At 36.4% G+C, this 20,999-nt stretch overlaps 1 protein-coding gene and 21 non-coding genes across 22 annotated transcripts; 21 read left to right on the top strand and 1 right to left on the bottom strand.

Moving 5' to 3' along the window:
* Nucleotides 1-775: 775 nt before the first annotated feature.
* Trnak-cuu (transfer RNA lysine (anticodon CUU)) lies at nt 776-848 on the top strand. Its single transcript has one exon. It is a non-coding gene; the product is annotated as a tRNA-Lys (tRNA).
* Nucleotides 849-920: 72 nt separating this feature from the next.
* Nucleotides 921-993, top strand: Trnak-cuu (transfer RNA lysine (anticodon CUU)). Its single transcript has one exon. It is a non-coding gene; the product is annotated as a tRNA-Lys (tRNA).
* Nucleotides 994-1,065: 72 nt separating this feature from the next.
* Trnak-cuu (transfer RNA lysine (anticodon CUU)) lies at nt 1,066-1,138 on the top strand. Its single transcript has one exon. It is a non-coding gene; the product is annotated as a tRNA-Lys (tRNA).
* A 72-nt stretch (nt 1,139-1,210) lies between these two features.
* Trnak-cuu (transfer RNA lysine (anticodon CUU)) lies at nt 1,211-1,283 on the top strand. The gene has a single exon. It is a non-coding gene; the product is annotated as a tRNA-Lys (tRNA).
* A 72-nt stretch (nt 1,284-1,355) lies between these two features.
* Nucleotides 1,356-1,425, top strand: Trnak-cuu (transfer RNA lysine (anticodon CUU)). The gene has a single exon. It is a non-coding gene; the product is annotated as a tRNA-Lys (tRNA).
* A 72-nt stretch (nt 1,426-1,497) lies between these two features.
* Trnak-cuu (transfer RNA lysine (anticodon CUU)) lies at nt 1,498-1,570 on the top strand. The gene has a single exon. It is a non-coding gene; the product is annotated as a tRNA-Lys (tRNA).
* A 222-nt stretch (nt 1,571-1,792) lies between these two features.
* Nucleotides 1,793-1,865, top strand: Trnak-cuu (transfer RNA lysine (anticodon CUU)). Its single transcript has one exon. It is a non-coding gene; the product is annotated as a tRNA-Lys (tRNA).
* Nucleotides 1,866-1,937: 72 nt separating this feature from the next.
* On the top strand, nt 1,938-2,007 carry Trnak-cuu (transfer RNA lysine (anticodon CUU)). The gene has a single exon. It is a non-coding gene; the product is annotated as a tRNA-Lys (tRNA).
* A 72-nt stretch (nt 2,008-2,079) lies between these two features.
* Trnak-cuu (transfer RNA lysine (anticodon CUU)) lies at nt 2,080-2,152 on the top strand. Its single transcript has one exon. It is a non-coding gene; the product is annotated as a tRNA-Lys (tRNA).
* A 71-nt stretch (nt 2,153-2,223) lies between these two features.
* Trnak-cuu (transfer RNA lysine (anticodon CUU)) lies at nt 2,224-2,296 on the top strand. The gene has a single exon. It is a non-coding gene; the product is annotated as a tRNA-Lys (tRNA).
* Nucleotides 2,297-2,368: 72 nt separating this feature from the next.
* Trnak-cuu (transfer RNA lysine (anticodon CUU)) lies at nt 2,369-2,441 on the top strand. Its single transcript has one exon. It is a non-coding gene; the product is annotated as a tRNA-Lys (tRNA).
* A 202-nt stretch (nt 2,442-2,643) lies between these two features.
* Nucleotides 2,644-2,716, top strand: Trnak-cuu (transfer RNA lysine (anticodon CUU)). The gene has a single exon. It is a non-coding gene; the product is annotated as a tRNA-Lys (tRNA).
* A 71-nt stretch (nt 2,717-2,787) lies between these two features.
* Trnak-cuu (transfer RNA lysine (anticodon CUU)) lies at nt 2,788-2,860 on the top strand. The gene has a single exon. It is a non-coding gene; the product is annotated as a tRNA-Lys (tRNA).
* A 72-nt stretch (nt 2,861-2,932) lies between these two features.
* Trnak-cuu (transfer RNA lysine (anticodon CUU)) lies at nt 2,933-3,005 on the top strand. Its single transcript has one exon. It is a non-coding gene; the product is annotated as a tRNA-Lys (tRNA).
* Nucleotides 3,006-3,077: 72 nt separating this feature from the next.
* Trnak-cuu (transfer RNA lysine (anticodon CUU)) lies at nt 3,078-3,150 on the top strand. The gene has a single exon. It is a non-coding gene; the product is annotated as a tRNA-Lys (tRNA).
* Nucleotides 3,151-3,352: 202 nt separating this feature from the next.
* Nucleotides 3,353-3,425, top strand: Trnak-cuu (transfer RNA lysine (anticodon CUU)). The gene has a single exon. It is a non-coding gene; the product is annotated as a tRNA-Lys (tRNA).
* Nucleotides 3,426-3,496: 71 nt separating this feature from the next.
* Trnak-cuu (transfer RNA lysine (anticodon CUU)) lies at nt 3,497-3,569 on the top strand. Its single transcript has one exon. It is a non-coding gene; the product is annotated as a tRNA-Lys (tRNA).
* Nucleotides 3,570-3,641: 72 nt separating this feature from the next.
* Trnak-cuu (transfer RNA lysine (anticodon CUU)) lies at nt 3,642-3,714 on the top strand. Its single transcript has one exon. It is a non-coding gene; the product is annotated as a tRNA-Lys (tRNA).
* Nucleotides 3,715-3,786: 72 nt separating this feature from the next.
* On the top strand, nt 3,787-3,859 carry Trnak-cuu (transfer RNA lysine (anticodon CUU)). The gene has a single exon. It is a non-coding gene; the product is annotated as a tRNA-Lys (tRNA).
* Nucleotides 3,860-4,198: 339 nt separating this feature from the next.
* Trnak-cuu (transfer RNA lysine (anticodon CUU)) lies at nt 4,199-4,271 on the top strand. The gene has a single exon. It is a non-coding gene; the product is annotated as a tRNA-Lys (tRNA).
* A 72-nt stretch (nt 4,272-4,343) lies between these two features.
* Nucleotides 4,344-4,416, top strand: Trnak-cuu (transfer RNA lysine (anticodon CUU)). Its single transcript has one exon. It is a non-coding gene; the product is annotated as a tRNA-Lys (tRNA).
* A 2,489-nt stretch (nt 4,417-6,905) lies between these two features.
* LOC140054641 (WD and tetratricopeptide repeats protein 1-like) lies at nt 6,906-19,844 on the bottom strand. The gene is made up of 14 exons (XM_072099710.1): nt 19,345-19,844; nt 19,043-19,126; nt 18,290-18,336; nt 17,841-17,952; nt 17,370-17,557; nt 16,751-16,887; nt 16,292-16,459; nt 15,540-15,746; nt 14,617-14,740; nt 13,715-13,909; nt 13,154-13,377; nt 12,709-12,886; nt 11,879-12,071; nt 6,906-10,179 (listed from the first exon to the last, which is right to left on the bottom strand). Exons 1-14 carry the CDS (start codon nt 19,387-19,389, stop codon nt 9,994-9,996), a joined length of 2,088 nt encoding a protein of 695 aa, XP_071955811.1. The 5' UTR covers nt 19,390-19,844; the 3' UTR covers nt 6,906-9,993.
* Between the last annotated feature and the right edge of the window lie 1,155 nt (nt 19,845-20,999).

The following is a 20,999-nucleotide window of genomic DNA, read 5'->3' as shown; positions in this document are numbered from 1 at the left end:
ACACCCTTCCTTTAGGTCACAGGAGTTGTAAGTGGCTTCCTGAATATGATGGTATCTGTAAAATGTGTAAGAATGGTTTAGAAGACATTCAACATTTTCTATTCACATGTAACCAACTCAATGGCATAAGGATTGAAGAATATACCAAATTAGAATATATGTTAATCGATATCAATCATTTAGATGTATGGGAAAATTTTATCTCTGGTGACCTGAACACCAAATTAAATCTTGTACTAGGTGGAACTGATAACTACTATCATTATATGTATGACGTCGATTCCATATCAAATATCTTTGATTGTTACTGTAAGCACTATCTTAAAAGAGCTTGGGCACACAGATGTATTGTTCTAGGCGAGTAATGTTCATATCAATCAAACTAAATGATTGATATCTAACTAAATGATTGATATCTATCTCACTAAATGATTGATATCTATCTCATTATAGTGTTAGGTCTACATTGTTGTTGCCCAATTCATTTTGTATTGTACAGTTCCTACCTATTCTATATGTTTATTTCTTGTAATTTTGTATTTTTAGGTGTCAGTTCAATGGTATTGTAGTTACTGTAGTTGAATTGTTTTGACATGTTGACCTACGTCGACTTTTTATTGTAATTGTTATTTTTTATATCATGTTTTTTTTTGTTGTGTATATTTCTCTTGGATGCACCTTCCATTTGGTCGAGTGCCACTGTTGTAAAAGTGTAATCTCCAAATAAATTATTATTATTAGTATTAGTGTTATTATTATTCTTATACTGCAAATCGCCCGGTTAGCTCAGTCGGTAGAGCATGAGACTCTTAATCCCAGCGTCGTGGGTTCGAGCCCCACATTGGGCGCACTTCTTTTCCTGTACAGTATTTTGCTACAGTATTTTCATGAAAGATAATACAGAACCTATACTGCAAATCGCCCGGTTAGCTCAGTCGGTAGAGCATGAGACTCTTAATCTCAGGGTCGTGGGTTCGAGCCCCACATTGGGCGCACTTCTTTTCCTGTACAGTATTTTGCTACAGTATTTTCATGAAGGATAATACAGAAACTATACTGCAAATCGCCCGGTTAGCTCAGTCGGTAGAGCATGAGACTCTTAATCTCAGGGTCGTGGGTTCGAGCCCCACATTGGGCGCACTTCTTTTCCTGTACAGTATTTTGCTACAGTATTTTCATGAAAGATAATACAGAACCTATACTGCAAATCGCCCGGTTAGCTCAGTCGGTAGAGCATGAGACTCTTAATCTCAGGGTCGTGGGTTCGAGCCCCACATTGGGCGCACTTCTTTTCCTGTACAGTATTTTGCTACAGTATTTTCATGAAGGATAATACAGAAACTATACTGCAAATCGCCCGGTTAGCTCAGTCGGTAGAGCATGAGACTCTTAACCTCAGGGTGGGTTCGAGCCCCACATTGGGCGCACTTCTTTTCCTGTACAGTATTTTGCTACAGTATTTTCATGAAGGATAATACAGAACCTATACTGCAAATCGCCCGGTTAGCTCAGTCGGTAGAGCATGAGACTCTTAAGCTCAGGGTCGTGGGTTCGAGCCCCACATTGGGCGCACTTCTTTTCCTGTACAGTATTTTGCTACAGCATTTTCATGAAGGATAATACAGAAACTATACTGCAAATCGCCCGGTTAGCTCAGTCGGCCCGGTAGAGCATGAGACTCTTAATCTCAGGGTCGTGAATTCAAGCCCCATATTTGGCGCACTTCTTTTCCTGTACAATATTTTGCTACAGTATTTTCATGAAGGATAATACAGAAAGTATACTGCAAATCGCCCGGTTAGCTCAGTCGGTAGAGCATGAGACTCTTAATCTCAGGGTCGTGGGTTCGAGCCCCACATTGGGCGCACTTCTTTTCCTGTACAGTATTTTGCTACAGTATTTTCATGAAGGATAATACAGAAACTATACTGCAAATCGCCCGGTTAGCTCAGTCGGTAGAGCATGAGACTCTTAACCTCAGGGTGGGTTCGAGCCCCACATTGGGCGCACTTCTTTTCCTGTACAGTATTTTGCTACAGTATTTTCCTGAAAGATAATACAGAACCTATACTGCAAATCGCCCGGTTAGCTCAGTCGGTAGAGCATGAGACTCTTAATCTCAGGGTCGTGGGTTCGAGCCCCACATTGGGCGCACTCTTTTCCTGTACAGTATTTTGCTACAGTATTTTCATGAAGGATAATACAGAAACTATACTGCAAATCGCCCGGTTAGCTCAGTCGGTAGAGCATGAGACTCTTAATCTCAGGGTCGTGAATTCAAGCCCCATATTTGGCGCACTTCTTTTCCTGTACAATATTTTGCTACAGTATTTTCATGAAGGATAATACAGAAAGTATACTGCAGGTCGCCCGGTTAGCTCAGACGGTAGAGCATGAGACTCTTAATCTCAGGGTCGTGGGTTCGAGCCCCACATTGGGCGCACTTCTTTTCCTGTACAGTATTTTGCTACAGTATTTTCATGAAGGATAATACAGAAACTATACTGCAAATCGCCCGGTTAGCTCAGTCGATAGAGCATGAGACTCTTAACCTCAGGGTGAGATTGGGCGCACTTCTTTTCCTGTACAGTATTTTGCTACAGTATTTTCATGAAGGATAATATAGAAACTATACTGTAAATCGCCCGGTTAGCTCAGTCGGTAGAGCATGAGACTCTTAATCTCAGGGTCGTGGGTTCGAGCCCCACATTGGGCGCACTCTTTTCCTGTACAGTATTTTGCTACAGTATTTTCATGAAGGATAATACAGAACCTATACTGCAAATCGCCCGGTTAGCTCAGTCGGTAGAGCATGAGACTCTTAATCTCAGGGTCGTGAATTCAAGCCCCATATTGGGCGCACTTCTTTTCCTGTACAATATTTTGCTACAGTATTTTCATGAAGGATAATACAGAAACTAAACTGCAGGTCGCCCGGTTAGCTCAGTCGGTAGAGCATGAGACTCTTAATCTCAGGGTCGTGAATTCAAGCCCCATATTTGGCGCACTTCTTTTCCTGTACAATATTTTGCTACAGTATTTTCATGAAGGATAATACAGAAAGTATACTGCAGGTCGCCCGGTTAGCTCAGACGGTAGAGCATGAGACTCTTAATCTCAGGGTCGTGGGTTCGAGCCCCACATTGGGCGCACTTCTTTTCCTGTACAGTATTTTGCTACAGTATTTTCATGAAGGATAATACAGAAACTATACTGCAAATCGCCCGGTTAGCTCAGTCGATAGAGCATGAGACTCTTAACCTCAGGGTGAGATTGGGCGCACTTCTTTTCCTGTACAGTATTTTGCTACAGTATTTTCATGAAGGATAATATAGAAACTATACTGTAAATCGCCCGGTTAGCTCAGTCGGTAGAGCATGAGACTCTTAATCTCAGGGTCGTGGGTTCGAGCCCCACATTGGGCGCACTCTTTTCCTGTACAGTATTTTGCTACAGTATTTTCATGAAGGATAATACAGAACCTATACTGCAAATCGCCCGGTTAGCTCAGTCGGTAGAGCATGAGACTCTTAATCTCAGGGTCGTGAATTCAAGCCCCATATTGGGCGCACTTCTTTTCCTGTACAATATTTTGCTACAGTATTTTCATGAAGGATAATACAGAAACTAAACTGCAGGTCGCCCGGTTAGCTCAGTCGGTAGAGCATGAGACTCTTAATCTCAGGGTCGTGGGTTCGAGCCCCACATTGGGCGCACTTCTTTTCCTGTACAGTATTTTGCTACAGTATTTTCATGAAGGATAATACAGAAACTATACTGCAAATCGCCTGGTTAGCTCAGTCGGTAGAGCATGAGACTCTTAATCACATGGGCGTGGGTTCGAGCCCCACATTGGGCGCACTTATTTTTCTGTACAGTATTTTGCTACAGTATTTTCATGAAAGATAATACAGAACCTATACTGCAAATCGCCCGGTTAGCTCAGTCGGTAGAGCATGAGACTCTTAATCTCAGGGTCGTGTGTTCGGGGCGCACTTCTTTTCCTGTAAAATATTTTGCTAAAGTATTTTCATGAAGGATAATACAGAAACTATACTGTAAATCGCCCGGTTAGCTCAGTCGGTAGAGCAGGAGACTCTTAATCTCAGGGTCGTGGGTTCGAGGCACACTCTTTTCCTGTACAGTATTTTGCTATAGTATTTTCATGAAGGATAATACAGAACCTATACTGAAAATCGCCCGGTTAGCTCAGTCGGTAGAGCATGAGACTCTTAATCTCAGGGTCGTTGGTTCGAGCCCCACATTGGGCGCACTTCTTTTCCTGTACAGTATTTTAATACAGTATTTTCATGAAGGATAATACAGAAACTATACTGTAAATCGCCCGTTTAGCTCAGTCGGTAGAGCATGAGACTCTTAATCTCAGGGTCATGGGTTCGAGCCCCACATGGGGCGTACTTTATTTGCTGTACAGTACGGTATTTTGCTATAGTGTTTCCATATATAAAATAAAACAGATTTATATTGGGCTCACTTCCTTTAATGTTTGTGATGTACTTTTTATGGTTTTTCCATGAACAAAATGAGTGCGTTTTGGCGATAGATAGTCGTAGTAATAACGAAAATAAAGAAGGTACATGAAGAAGTCTTGTTTGCTCAGTGGGCAAAGCATGAGTGTTGTTGGTCGGAGCCCCGAATAGTGCGCCGTACACTTGATATTTTAAACGTGTAGGCCTATAGTTATTTCAAACAAAATACGAAAATAAATGCTGTACCCGAAGAGGCAGGCGTACATGATTGGGTCCCTCGAGGACCGTAAGGAAGTATGCACAGCGCAAGCAAGCAGCTGACAAATGACAAACGACATTTGTAATAAACCATCGGTCTTGATTGGTCAAATTACATGCGCATGCGCTTAAGACCTTGGGTTGGGGCCAAGTGGAAATATGGAACTTTGTAATTGGTTTAAAGTGTATATATGCGTTGTTCCTTGTCAACATCATTCCACATCAATGCCATTAGTCAAATTAACTTTCGCTCTTTGTTGTGTATAATTACTAAGTTCATTATCAATTAATTAAATATGTATTTTAATTACACAAATATAATTCCACTTTAATGCAATGATGCATGATCTGAACTCATTTCGGGATATCGGTCTATAAGATAGGTATCTAAAAGACATACAACCAACCAGTGGCGTAACATCTATGAGCGCTCACTGGCTAAACCCAGGGGCCCTGGAGCTTATGGGGCCCTGAGTGTGGCCAGAGAAAAAAACAGGCATTAAATATGTCAAAAATGCTAAAAACGTCTGAGGCATTCAGCGTTGGAAGGTTCCTAAACCAGGGGCCTCAGGCCTCCGCGTAACACCACTGCAACCAAAATTATATCGTTGCACATAAAAAAACATAATCTCTCCTATACTTTCACTTCCCATTAACTACGACGTGTACACGTTACGTCATATGTCTTTTGGCGAAAACTGTTCTTGTCATTTTCCAACAATTTATTTTGGATATCCAGCATATTGGAAAATATTTTCCATTTTTTTTTTAAACTTCACATAAATATAAATTAATTTAGGTCGTGTTTCCGCAGCCAAAATTAACCAAGAAAATTTAACCGATAAACTGCATGTGGAAACGGGGTTCGATTACGCTCGAGAAAAATTAACCGATAATTATCTCATTCAAAAAACATAATTATCGGATAAATACGATAATTTTTAACTATTGACATGAAGGACAAATTGTTGCGATGTGATTGGCCATCTGGTCGTTTGGTATTGACTGATCATGTGCACTTTATTTGTTAAAACATTAATCGATAATTTTGTTTTGGATGTGGAAACACGGTCTTACTTAAGACTGTGTATTATCTTTACTGTGCTCTTGAATCTAGAGGATAGATTATTCGAACGGTCGTGGGCTTGTGATGATGCAATTTGAATGTTTACCTTTTTGGTAAACGTTAATATTTGAATCGTATGCACTCAATAACGAAATATTGTTTTAAATGTTTTATAGGGCTATCAATAATATACCTCTAAACACAGTAAAACATTTACGATTTATAATACTTTTTTAAAACTGTCCCTGTTATAGTCGATTGAAATAATAAAGTACATGTAACGATACACCACTACGACGTTTATATTTTTTATAATTATTAATTAATACAAACGTTGAGAAGCAACTGTCAGTAATCTACTCATAGTCACAGTAATAAATGTTCATTTGTATATTTTGTTTATATATCTAACATGACAGTAACCACACATTCACAGTAAGACAATTTCGATTCAAATGGCAACCAAAAATGGTTAATATGTACAGTATTTACAATATTGTCGAAGTATTGCAATACTATTATATAAGTTTTATTCTCTAAGGGCCCATACATTTACCTACCCACGACCTACTTGTGTTAAACCAAGGGCTCATAAATTTACCCACAAACTGGGAGAGATTGGAATGTTCCATTCATCGCAAATCAATACATTTGTATAAATGTATATTAAATCTATCAAAATAGTATTTTTTAAAGAAAATCGGCCTGTCTTCAACACTATGATACTGTACTCGAGCTGTTCAACCGGTTTTCAGCTATTAAAAACAATTATCGTAGGAGGAGATAGGAAAATGCTTCGCATCCTCGTATTATTGTATGCGGGTATTTTTCAAGATGGACATGCATTAGACAGTGTATACCACGATCGGAAAACACCCCTATTTGGGGCAAATCGTTGAACCTAAATTCTGTTTTAATTGTCAATAACTAATTATCTAACTCAATTAAATTAGTAAACAGGGTTACGGTACATCATGTGGTTAAAATCAGTACCGATATTCTATTTTTCCCTTACGTAAATTTATATATAGATTGTATGTTTTTGTACAATATCGGATCACCTAAAAAATACAAACACACAACGATTGATTCAATTGAAAATATTTATTCGTCCAAGTCAATGTTTATGTCATAATATATATGGTGGCATTTATCTTACACCAATGTTTAACATAATTTTGAGAAACTAACATAATATTTCTGTTATACTGTATATATATAATTATAATTTACATTAAATCTAATTAAAAGTCTTCGTTAAGTCATAAAATAATGGAAATATCAATAAAACATTTAATTTCATCTCCCCTATACTTTACTTATAATCAATACATGAACATAATTTAATACATTTGGATTTCTAACATAATTTATACATGTGCATGTATGTATTATGGCGGTATCCGCCTTCCATAGACAAGATAGAGGCATGAGAAATAAACACAAATGCATGTTAATTATTTTATTACTAAAAATGTTTAGACATCTGTATATTGTTGTTTTAAAACAAGGACATTTCCATGGCTGCAGTCGCGTGCTCAAGTTAGTGTTTACCGACCGACCAACATATTGAGCTGTAGAGTCGCGTTGCACGCGACTAAAAGGAAAGAGAAATAAATATAAACTAAAGAGATTATGGAAAACAAAGCGGAAGATAAATACATTTATATCACGATAGTACGATTAGTGAACAGAATGAAGTAAATTTGTTTTATCGCAATAACAGCTTGAGAAAGAAGGTTTGAATATTTGAATATACAATAAAATGTAATCATGAATTTTGCAGAGATTAAAGAGAGTTAATACAGTATTACGTAGGCGACTGAGGTTGGCGATTGCGGTTTATCATTGCCGTAGGACATGACCAGATAAAAGTAACGGCGACATTACCTCGAATTGAATGTTTTTTTTTGTTAACTCTAACCGACAAACGGTATATAAAGATTAGAAAAAAGTACGAACCAACCTGGATAAGTTAATTATTTAGTAATACATTTAGCCCTCCAGGTTAATGAATTAATACACCTGAGATGTACATCTATTTCATGAAGTAAATTAAAATGTCACAATCAAAACGATACTTCCAATTTTTCATTTAAGGCCTAAAATAAATATTTTGAAAATTATCTTTCTTTCTTAAGTATTTAATAAAGGATCATTGCAAACGTAATTCGACTACAATTACTGCAGTAACTATTTCGTTTACACCATTAACTTGTTATGCACAATTATTTAGCGAGTAAAACATGTGTAGCTAGGCCTACTGCATAACTGCAGTACAAAATATTTTAATTTTTTCTTAAATGGTAACAATTTAAATAAAATATATAATCTTTAAATGACAACTTTTGTAATTTTGAAAATCAAATTCATGTAACGTAGTGCTTACATACGACACGGAACTGTTTAGTTTAATGTAGGCCTAAAACTCATCGTACTAATCAGGTGTTTGATTACATGCTCTCGTCTCTATTGGACTTACCCGATACTCGCTTCAATCGGCGTTCAGACGTGTGAGTTATACGTTATATCATATATACAATACTGAACTATCGGATTTATATCGGAGGTGCAACGGAGTTAACGAAACGGAAGTACACCGAAGTTAACGAAACAGGCGTAATCGGAGTTAAAGAAACGGGCGTACATCGGAGTTAACGGAACAAACGTACATCGGAGTTAACGAAACGGAGGAGCATTGGAGTTAACAAAACGGGCGTACACCGGAGTTACCAAAACGTTGCTGCATCATAGTTAACAAAACGGACGTACATCAGAGTTAACGAAATGGGCGTACATTAGTATTAACGAAACGGGCATTGGAGTTAACAAAACAGGCGTACATCGAAGTTAACGAAATGGACCTACATCGGAGTTAACGAAACGGGCGTAAACCGGAGTTAACGGAACGGGCGTACATCGGAGTTAACGGAACGGGCGTACATCGGAGTTAACGAAACGGAGGAGCAATGGGGTTAACAAAACGGGCGCACATCAAAGTTAACGAAACGGACGTACATCGGAGTTAACGAAACGGACGTACATCGGAGTTAACGAAACGGACGTACATCGGAGTTAACGAAACGGACGTACATCGGAGTTAACGAAACGGACGTACATCGGAGTTAACGAAACGGACGTACATCGGAGTTAACGAAACGGACGTACATCGGAGTTAACGAAATGTGCGTACATCGAAGTAAACGAAACGGAGAAATAAGAGAACACTTACGTCGGATATGATTTAGATAACCGTAGCTTACGCTTAGCTCAAGTGCGTGAACACAGTAAGTAAAAGACAAAACCTGAAGCTACCTATACTGATTGAATGCTATACTCGTAACTTTTTGTTACCAAAACCAAATGTACCACAGCGGTTAGGTAAGCATAGCGGTATTGTACTTTAGTCGAAATTAATTTTCCATGCAGGCATAAGTCAATTTAATATCAACTTAATTAATTTTAAACTTTAGTATTTATAAAATTGCTAAACGACCAAAACTAATGGCATTATACCTAAGTAACATGGGAAGCAGTCAAATAAACGCATTAAAAACACCGCTCGGGTATTGAGATAGTGTGCGGGAATTAACCAATTAATAACAATTACAATAAAATTGTGGTATTGTTCTAAGTTTGCATTTTAATATACTGCCATGTATTTTTTTTTTCAAATAAACCAAAATAAAAACAAACACATTTCTGTCATCGGAAACAATTTGGCAAGTATTATATAGGCCTACTACAAATTTTGCTAGCGTGGTATGTATATCATTGGTTGGACAATGCATTGGTTAATTATTACTAATAACAATAAAGTTAGGCCTGCGAAAAGAAATTAATTTAATTTATTTTATCGAGAGAAAATGCGTTTTGTTAGGCGGGTGGTGAACCTCTAATGTGGTAGAAAAAAGTTTTCTCAGTGAAGTGTAGACACCTAGTTTTTTTGCACTAACAAGAACACAGTGCATGTTTCAGAAGATGAGGGGGAATCACCCATGTGTACTTGTTCTCAGCCCCTGTCATTAATGGTAGGCACAACACTATGGCTGCAGGAGGTCTGTGGGAGTACCTAAACAACATTTTCCCAATTGAGGTTGAATATTATCAAAACTAATTCAAGAGACTCACACATTTTTTAAAAGTCGAAATGACCATTACTGTTACCAGATGATCGCATTAGCTAGGCCTGCACTGATCTGGTGCTTCGCTGCTAGAATCGTCATCTGATCCTTCTGGCATTCCAGATATCCTCTGTGCCATGTTCATCAGAAGCACCTCTAAGGGGTCTGCAATCATCCTCCTCTGATTGGCCAACGCCGCTGAATCACAATCTGTTACGTTTCTGTTACTTGCCTTTCCATCCTGAAAATTTTAAATACATTTGATATTTGAAAAAAAATTATAAATCAATAAAATAATATTTTCATTTGTATATTTCTTGTAATTCGTTTTATTTCCTCAACTTATAATTTAAAGTTTAAAAATAGAAATAATAAATGTTTATAGATTGAAGGGGTGGGGTGGTGGTGGTGGTGGTGGGGGGGGGGGGGGAATATGCTTGAAAGTTGGAATTAACTTAATAATGACTTTTAATGTAATGAGGCTGAACAGTTGTCAACATCCACATTTGTCATTTATAACACCTAAGTAATTGATTGTATGGGTACGAATCACATGGCATTGTTATTCAAATAATTGATGTTCCTGATTTGAACAAAAACAATGATTTCATTTATAGAAATACAAAATACATGGTTAAAAACAACAAAAATCAACTGTCTGTCAGACAATTTGCTTTAAATTACAGTTTTTTCAGGTAAACAATTTGTTTTGTAACCATGTATTTTGTATTTCTATAAATGATAGATGGTATAACTATTATGTGACATTAAAATGGCATATTAAAGTACTGCAATGTATATATTTTTCAGGGTGAAAAAATAACCTTATTAATGCAGGCTTATATTGCCAATAATATGTAAAAAAGCCACAAAGTAGAAATAAATGCCAGACAACTAAGAGAAGAATGAGTTTTCAACAAAAGCAGCCTTAACTACACAATTAAAGTTGCCTGATCAAGTTTCTGCCTAGTACAAAAGATAAGAAGGATGCTATTTGCCCTAAACCTGTCATCACATCTCCCTGATGATTCCAAGAATGCTATTGATTAAGAAGATATGATGAATATTGTTTAATTAGTTTAGAAATGTGATATAAACGTATTACATTTTCACAATTCTAATAAAGCATTTAATCACAATTGCCTTTCGCCACACTGAATTTAGATAACTTTAACACGAAAATGCAACTTGTGTACTGAATATTAATAATAATATTAATTCTTTTGGGAGAGTGGAAACCTAACTCTAATAATATGAATATATCAATAATTAATCTATTATCATATAGACCAAAAAATCCGACCAAATAAATCATATTTGTTATTAATTAATTATTATCTATAAATAGATAATTCTGTTTTTTTGGAAATTGTGAGATTTAATAAAAAAAAAAATTATTTATTTTGTCCTTGGTAACTTAATTCTATCAATAATTTAAACCCAATTATTTCAACAATTGCTAGACCGAAACATCCTACCAATTAAATTATATATATTATTAATTGGAAATCTTGTAAGACCTCCAAAATACTGTTTAGATTTTGGATATTATTTTTTCCAAATTAAATTATTTTGGGAACAGTGGTAACTTAATTAGTTAAATACAATAATAAATCCAATATTTAAAAATATTAAAAAAAATAATGTATAAAACGAAAAATCTCATAATTAAAAATTTATAAGCCTTCATTCAGAACATTTAGGATCTGGACTTGGCTGAGCTACCCACTCTATGCTCGGCTAACTCCAACCTAGTGCACGCACCATGGGCACTATATTACGAAGGTCATTATGCCATACATTCACTGGCCTGTTTAAACTCCATCCTCCACCATACAGGCCTGATGATTGTTGTTTTTGCTCATATAAATAGGGTTTTTTTTTTTGGCTGATCAACAAAAAAACCCCCAAAATTATAAATGAGGATATTCGATACTTACTTCCGGTTGAGGCGACCATAGCCTTACAACAGGATCAATTCCACTTGTTGCTAAATAACAGCTGGTAGGGTGTGGCTGTAGACAGTTAACAATTGAATCATCACCTCTAAACACCTGCATAATGTTAGTTGATTTCCTATCCCATATAAAGAATGAACCATCGTCTGATCCAGCTATTACAAACTGACCATCGCTGTAAAAAATGTGGTTGAGGTTAGGGACCTTTTGATTCGCAATGACCTAGTACATCAGCAGTACATTTTTCATTACAGTATTTGTTCCAAATTGACGTCTACTAAAATTTACCGATTACCAAAATTTCATATATTAATTTATTTTATTTATTACACAGAGAAAAAAGTTTGGCTTAATTTTTGTAATGTAATATTGAAGACCAATTTAAACATAAAATCGTGCGTTTGTCCCACGTACAATCTGTATTTTTGCTCTTTTCCTACCGTTACCGATCGTCAGTGTAAATTGGCCTTTATACTGTACATGATTTTTGTGGTTGGTGGCTGGTGCTAAAAAGTCTAATACAAGATACTATACATTCAGTCAACAATGTTTTAATGATAAAATAAAATATGTAAATATGAGCCTGAAATCTTCGTCTGCTTAAGCTCTGTCTACACTTAAACTAGTTTGACAAAAAAAGTGTAATGTGCCCAAATATGGTAGTAATATTCCTAAATATAGTGGTGCTATGGGCACATCACATTTTTTGTCAGATAAAGTTTGATAGTGAAGACAAAGCTTTACACATTCCACTACCTTTAATTTGCATATTGAGTAATGTTCACTGTATAACAATGTACAGTATATTTTACCTGCCAAAGAAGTTTGCCTCTTTAATGTCTGTCGTAGTGTTACAATGTCCGCAATATCTTTGTTGATAATCCCACGATTCTGCTCTAAGCGCAATCTCATGTTGTGAGAGTTGAAACTCCCGACCGCTGCGTCCAAGTCGAAGTAGAGGAGAAGTGTTCTCCTGATCTTTACCAGAATCTAGTGTTAAAAGAAAAAAAAAGGGTCATTACATTTGAAAGTTAGGCTAATAAATGTTGTATAAAATTTATAATATTTATTTTGAATATCAAAATATTTTGTGCCTGGGGTGATTATAAATATCTGTGCCTCCTTTGATTTTATTTCTTTTATTCCAGTCCACTCAGGCAGAGAGTATCTGCTTTATATTCTCAATTTTTTCCAAGTACTTTCACTTTTTCAGTAATTTGCCTTTGGATTTATATATTATTTATTTATATACTGTACCTTCTTCGGAATTCTTTTTCTCACTCAGATCCTTGTCTAAGACTTCACAGTCCTTAGTGTACTCAGGAAATTTGACCTTAAATTGTTTAAGGCAGTCACCAGCCTCTGTGAACCAATTCAACTCAAACAAGCACTGCGCCAGCCTAAATTGAGCCTTCCGATGTGATGGATCCAGAGAGAGGGCTTGATGGCAGTCTCTAACAGCACCATAGATGTCACCTTCCCTAGGATGAGAAAGTGGGGCTATTACCAATGTTTTTGCAAAGGGATTTAAAAGGGACGCTTAGGGGAGGACGACGAATATCCTGCTAGAGCGTAAAATCATATACTGTACAATCAACATAGTTGTTTTTATGAGTTACGCACTCTAGGGCAAAGATAACAACCGGCAGTTTCTCTCTCCCTTCCCTTTCTCGTGGCGCAGGGTCCTTCGTTAAAGCTCATGCATAAACTATTTATAAGCTCCATACTGTGGCTTCCCGTCGTGTTTTGTAAATCGCTCTCTATTATAGCATAGTTAATAAACAGAATTTATAAACCTGGACCTTCTCTCTAACTAACCATTTCCGCCTTTGATAGGCAGCTGCCCTGTTGGCATACAGTATGGGGCTGTTCGGTGCGATTGACAAGGCTTCATTGTACAGACGTATTGCATTTGTGTAATCTTTTTTCTCACAGTAGAATTTATTTGCTCTCAGCTTCAAGGACTCTGCTTTTGCTGGCAGTTCTTTTGTTTCTTTTGCTGGAAGACATGACCTACAGTAAAAATATAGATAATGAATAATTAAGTAGGGATGCCTTCATGTTGGTGTGAAAAGTAAAACCTACTCTAAAATGATTAGCATCTCTTAAAGCTATGTTTCCACCGGACGCAGCGGTGTCAATCACTACGTCTCACTTGTTAATACCCGATCAGAGATTAACTTGTACAGTAGTTAAATAATTGCGTACAACAATAGTTATTTCTGGTCACTCACTATATGCGCATCAAAGCTCTGACACTCAGTTGGCTAGTCTAGGCATACTTCTGAAATAGCATTGTGGCTAAGCAGCAACATTGTACATCGGTTATTTTATCAGACAAACAAGGAAATTCAGTTAATAATCCAAAAATAATTTATTGAAATTTCCATCATTTGAGTTGAGTTGTTTTTTTAAAGCATGATTCCCACTAAAAACGCAAGATTTGATTAATCCATCGCTTGTGATTGGCCACATCACTTATGGTGCACGTACATCCTTGCATTGAGTTTCTAGTGTGAAACAAGCTTTATCGATAAATAAATAAATACTGATAGTTTGCTAATGAAAGGTCAAATCACTAAAATCTGAATATTTTCAGGTAATACTAAAGTTCCAAACTTTTTCCTATGCAAAACAAACAATTCGACTTTACAAAAAACGATATATTGTGGGCCAGCCCAAAAGTGTCCAGTTTTAGTTACCTTATAGCTGATGTAGACGTTACATTATTATCCAAGTTTAGTTTCATCTTGCTGTTTGACGCAATACTTTTTGTAAAACCATTTGACGAGTGAACTGATGTCCCATTTGATGATAATGCTTCTGCCATTGAATTAGACACATCTGAAACAATACCGTAAATCTTCTAATTGTAACTCTGGGTTATTATTCTTTTATTGTATTTTAGGGTGGGAATTACTATTAGAAGGGGGGTTACTATTACAGTAGTGGGTTACTATTACTAATCTTAAATTAGGCACCTGAAAATAGTAACCCACCCCAAATAATAAAACAGTACAAATAAATAAATTTGTTTGAACTCTAACTTTATTTTATAAACTCAATCCTCCACACTTGCGAGATCAACATGCATTATCTACTTATTTTCAAAATATGGCTGCATCATAAACGATCGACCAGTCTTCATAAATGTCATTTTGTCAATATTTTTTTGTGACTCTAATATTAACCCCCATAAGTTACTATTAGAGTAGTGGGTTATTATTATAGATTGACTTATAAGGTGGGTTACTAATAGAAGGGGGGTTACTATTAGAGGGGGTGGGGGGTTACTATTAGAAGATTTACGGTAAGTATAAAGTATTGAAATATACCTTTGCAAAAATTTAGATTGCTATTTTATAATTGCAGAAATATACATAAACTTACCTATGGTAAGTAAGGCGAGTCACGTGTTCATTCTGAACGTAGGGAAATGAGCTGTTAGGAACTCATTATACTAAGCCTGGGCATTATGTGGTAGGGTGGCCAGTTCCTTTCCACACCGCCTTTTTCTCCCTAGTATTTTTACTGAGGTACTCATTTACAGCTGAGTGGACTGGGAGTTGTCAGGAAATGAACCCGGGTCTCTCTCTCTACAGTCAAGTGTCCTAACCACTTGACTACCCAACTCAAAACTTACCTATACACATTCCATTATTATTGTGTAGTACATAATCCCCAATTCTGAACCGCTTTGGTTCGTTCTGTTGCACTATATCAAATAAATAAACTTGTTCACCGCCCAAATTAACGAGTATCTCCTTTCCGTTTGGACTGAATGTTACATACGTTGAAACTAGAGATGGGTAACGTCTTCTTCTAACTTCCTCTTTTGAAGGCAAATGGGCTAAAAAGTTAATAAAATATTAATAGTTATTCTTGATTTTGAATCAATTATTATTTGATATTATTATTCTCCAGTTATATTTTTGTGGCTGTTGTGTGGCATATATTCTGTGTATGGGCAACAAATGGCCAGAAAATTACTTTTCCACCAACAACCAGCAAATAAGGCAGTTACAGTACCCACTATTAAAAGACAAATACATCTTTGGACAGCCCTAAAAAATTAAGACAACTACCCTCTGTTCAGCTAACTCAAGGCAACTACCCTTTGGACAGATACCTCTTAAGCCATCTACCCCCTGGACAGCTACCTCCTTTAAGACAGTCAGTACCTTCTGGATAGCTACCAAAGTTAAGATAACCTCATGGAAAGCTACCCCTGTAAGAAAACTACCTCTTCAAGACAACTATCCTCTGGGTCTGTTGGGTAGTTGTAAATATGTCCCAGAATTGTTTCTTTAATAGTGCCATTTATTAGACTGGTAAACATGAAAATGTATTATTAATTATCCACACTATCTGATTGATATTCTAGAATGTTCTCACCAGCTACAAAATATTGCACACACCCATCAGGTAAATTGCCTTGGGCATCTGGGTCTGGTGCTGGCGTCTGCCATGGGGATTCATGTCTTTCATCTCCGGAAAAACGCACTGAATGAGGAGAGAGCATTCTGACATCATACAGCCTAACATATGGATCATTAGCACCAACTGAAAATAAAAATGGATAATAATGATGACATGTATTTAAAAAGTAAAGATTTTGAAATCAAATGTATTTTTATGTAAATTTACACAAGATGCAAACATTTTTTTTGGTATCCATAGGTTGTGGAATTCACCATAACCAAATTAACCGAAAAATTCATACCACTTTTTTCCTAAAAATGTACCGTAACACATTATTCCATTGCCCTTTTTAATACATTCTTTGATCAATTTTTTCAGAAATGGATCTAGTCTAAGAGTTGTTAAAACCAATGAGTGGTTAAAGCACATTACCAGCAAGCAACTCAGGTCTGTATTGGTTGATGGCCAAGCATTTACACTCTGCATGATTCCCAATGTATGTATTTAAATTGATCAGAACATTCTCACAACTATCTCCGCATGTATGCTGCATGCGAAGATCAAATTGCCTGAAAAAAGAACACAGAAATATGTGATTATAATATTAACCAGCTTAGAAAAAAACAGATACAAGAGAATTCTCTACACTGCCATTTTTTTGGTCTCCATTTTCAAACATCTTCAATTTTCCAATGGTCACAGTACTGTATACAGTTGTAAATTGTTTTTGTTGAAAAGACAAAGCTTGGAAACCAATAGGTTAGGGGTTGCTTTAGTATGCCCTCTCACAATTTCAAAATCCTGGATAATGTATACAGCAGTGTATGTATATTGAAAAAAATGGTACTGAATTTTTATAATGTTTACCTTGGACACTGCAAGGATCTGTTCTTTTAGAATACCATAGCCCAAAAATCTAATGATGTGTGTACACATTATTCAGTAGAACCCATGTTAACCTTTTGGACCCAACAAAGTGTCCCGAATGGGGGTAGGCCATAATGTTGAAACATACGAAGAATTTGATTTGTTTGAGAAAACAACCCCCTACCTTATTGTTCCATCCTCTCCAGCACTCCACAGCATGTACGGAGTGTTTGGGGCCGTTGCTAGCCTCTTTGCACGGCCTGCATGGCAACTAAAAGACTGTGTTGTCTCCCCTCGGCTTACATCATGAATTCTCACCTTAGTGTCAGCTGCACATGTTGCCACAATGTTATCATCTGAATCTGGTAAAAACTGTATAAAAAAAATATGATAATGATGATATGGCCATACTGCATAGAAACACTGAGTCTCATCTGATGTTAACAAAGTTGGGCCTGGTTACGTTATTGGATAGGAGACGTCTGGGAATGTAGCATCGGGTGAAAGTGATAGTGATGTTGTAATGATAAGGGAATCGGACTAGCCTGTCATAGGCATGGGGTTGATTCTGTCTGTGCTTTGATTGTATCCTATAGATACTTTACTCTCATAGGCATTGTTTTTACATTTAAATGGCAGTCTCGCTATTCCTTACCTTTATTGAAAATATATTTCCATGATGACCAGTTTTAATAGTAACTAACTTTTTGTGAATAAATGGATTCCATATAATTGTTTCCAAGTCATCGGAACCACTTGCCAATAACCTGAAAATAGAATAAAACATTTTGGCCCATATTTCAATAAATTCAATGCAAAAATATTATACATATTCATTAAACAGTGACAGACGCTATGTGGTTATCAGGGCTATTTTTTTAGTAAGCAATTTACTGTGTGTATGTAAAATGTAGGATCCCTTCAAAAGGGGAAGGCAGATAATATGTAGCTGTAGTATAGGAATGGGTATCAAGAAGTTATGGGTGGTTGGGGACAACAAAACATTAGGAAAAGGTTTCTTTGATGGTTTAATTGTGTTGGTTGGCAAAAAACTGGAAAAATGTCTGAAATGAAACTACTGTAACTTGAGATCAAAGCACTTACGTTCCTTTTGAGTTCCACTCTAAACAGTTGACGCATCCTGAGTGACCCTGAAATATAAATACCAGTAGTTAATTTGTTTCTCCAACACAAAAATGTTGATGGTGGATGATGGAAGATAATTAATGATGAATTGATATCTATTAGATGAGATGAATCAAATGATAGGATAAGCAGCCCCTCGGTTGGCACTCAGAAGGGCCCTTCCAATGCTGAGTAATTGCATTAGTAACTGCTTATGCTCTTGCGCCTCTTAAGCTCTCAGGCCACTAGGGTTTAGCCATTGAGCGCTCATAGCCGTTACACAACTGGTTGGGATGGGATGATGGGATCATGAGTCAAGTTTGTGGATAATGCAGATGAGGACGATATTTTTGAGACAATGATGATGATGGAATAAATTGGATGATAATGATTTATACATGTGAATGGATGGATTAGGAGGGGCAAAATAATGTGTTTCACAGGACGATGTTAAATATGCTGCATGTTTGGATATTTAGAAAGATGATGGATGAGGCAATGACAACAATCTTTACCATATTGTAGTAGTGTACAGTACATTAAAGCTCTGTCTACACTATTAACTTATGTGACAAAATGTGATATGCCAATATAATGGACATGATGATTTTAAGCACATCACACTTTTTTTGTCAAACTTGTTTAATAGTATAGACATAGCTAAACATCAATACAAAAGAAGAAGTATGAGTTGATGTACACCAAGAAGAACTTCTAACTTCTTCGACTAACCTCAAGCTCTTTCTCCAGACCAAGCCGACTGACAAGCTTTGAAGTGACTTGCTGTGTTCGCTGGAAGTCAGTATGGTCCTTTGCCTGTCATAAAACAAAAAAAACTTTGTTTGGTTTTGTTGTAAATAGTATGTGTAAAAACAGCAAATAGATATATAGGCCTATATATCGGTTATTCTGGTCTGGTAAGAGATTCATACAGATTAAGAATAAATAAATATTTTTAACTAAACATTTATTTGAATTAATTGTGATGATCGATCTTAATAGTAATCAGCCTGCTTTTGGTTATTATTACTCACCTGAAACTGGCGATTTCTTAACTTTCTTACAATATTAATGTCCATTTTATTTCATGTAATAATACTGTACTGTTTAGTCTAAAGAAAGTATATACATTATCATCTAATAATTATTGTTCTTGCAGTAGTTATTTTCATAAGTCATTTACGATAAGTAAAGTCTAAGTAATAAGTTTAATGAACTTTAGCCTTGCAATAGTGATCGCCTAGGTAGTAAATGAGGATGCCGTAAATGATATCCTGTAGTGCGCACAAGACATCGGATTGCACTCTCTTAATGTGTTCATGAACGCTCGTACACACATTCAATTTTGTGGGCTAGCCTACTAGTTAGAGATTTTCGGGTGGTTCGATTATAATTGTCATGTCATTTTTTACAACAATAATGGATCAGTAAAGATATCAGACACTTCCGTTGGATGATGATTATCGCCAAACGTTTCCATTTAAATGGTAAGCTATAAAAAAGAAATTATTAAGCTAGGCCTAGGCCTAGGCTACCACTCGATCGTCGCTCAACAATGTTTACAAACAACACAATTAAAAGGTTGTGTGATCAGCTGTGTCAGATCACGCCCTCTATCGTACGTAAAATATTAGTAAATCCAGTTAGAAGGATTCGACATGAAGCTCATGGGCTTCTTTTCGAAAATAATGAGTCCAATCTCAAAAAGAATCCTTCTCATTGCTTTGCGATGCCAATTTCGAAAATAAGCCCATCTCGTAAAAAAAAACCAACAAAGAGTCCAAAAGAAGACCCATGCAAGTTAAAATTATGGTAGGCCTAATGAGAAATAGTCTGATATAGGATATTAGTGTACATGACAGATAGGATTAGGAGGAGCAGTACATCCTATCTTCCTTCTCTTCACATTCATTTTTATATTTAAATCAATTGAGATTAGGCCTGTAGGCTTGTCCAAGTTAGTCCAAGCCTTATATGACTGGTCAGTAGGAATACGCGCATAGGCCCATACTCCACGATAGGCCTAATTGAAATCAGGGGTCCAAAATAACCGATGATCTAAGAGACAGAAAAACTTCCGCCTCCACACGATCATATAACATTTTTCTGTAGTCTACATTATACTGTACACATTATTTTCCGCAAAGGGTGAAAGTTGCTTGCAATGGTTCGCTGACTAATTGTCAATAATGACGCCGGGAAACGCGTCACGTCTGCAAAGGAAACAACATTTAAGTAAAATGTAACGCACTTTTACCTGTTTGCCAATTTACTTTTACACAAAGTGTCTCACAAGCAAGATAATAATGTTGTATAGCTATGATCAATAACATATTGGTAAAAATATACTATTAATTTAAAATAATTACTTATAATCATGTCAAGATTTGAGAAACTGAGCCGGCCATACACTATAATAGATTTAAATCATGGAACACAGAGTGCATTTCTAATGTCAGGTTCACAATGTACGGCGTATTTAGCTTGGCGCAAGCATTGCGTGCAAACTAGTGGCATTGTTAACTCCACTCACACGGCACCGTCCTCGATAATGATAAAATGCAGTAAAAATGATATCAAAATGCTTGATACATTGTAGATCCTGTCATCAATTCAATTACAAATAGAAATGTGTTATAATATATACAATATTGTGTATAATAATACCTACCTGGATTTTTCTAGACTT

Source organism: Antedon mediterranea, chromosome 7, assembly GCF_964355755.1.
Source record: "Antedon mediterranea chromosome 7, ecAntMedi1.1, whole genome shotgun sequence".
NCBI classification, from domain to species: Eukaryota; Metazoa; Echinodermata; class Crinoidea; order Comatulida; family Antedonidae; genus Antedon; species Antedon mediterranea.
Note: the sequence above shows the minus strand (reverse complement) of the source record. Positions and strands in the feature narration are given on the sequence as shown.

What these genes read in the sequence shown, in the direction of transcription:
- LOC140054641 (XM_072099710.1), bottom strand. Translation starts at nt 19,389, where the DNA reads ATGGACATTAATATTGTAAGAAAGTTAAGAAATCGCCAGTTTCAG. An exon ending in TAATAATGGAATGTGTATAG is followed by an intron (nt 14,741 to 15,539) that starts GTAAGTTTTGAG and finishes GTATTGTTTCAG; the next exon opens with ATGTGTCTAATTCAATGGCA. An exon ending in GAGGCAAACTTCTTTGGCAG is followed by an intron (nt 12,072 to 12,708) that starts GTAAAATATACT and finishes CATTTTTTACAG; the next exon opens with CGATGGTCAGTTTGTAATAG.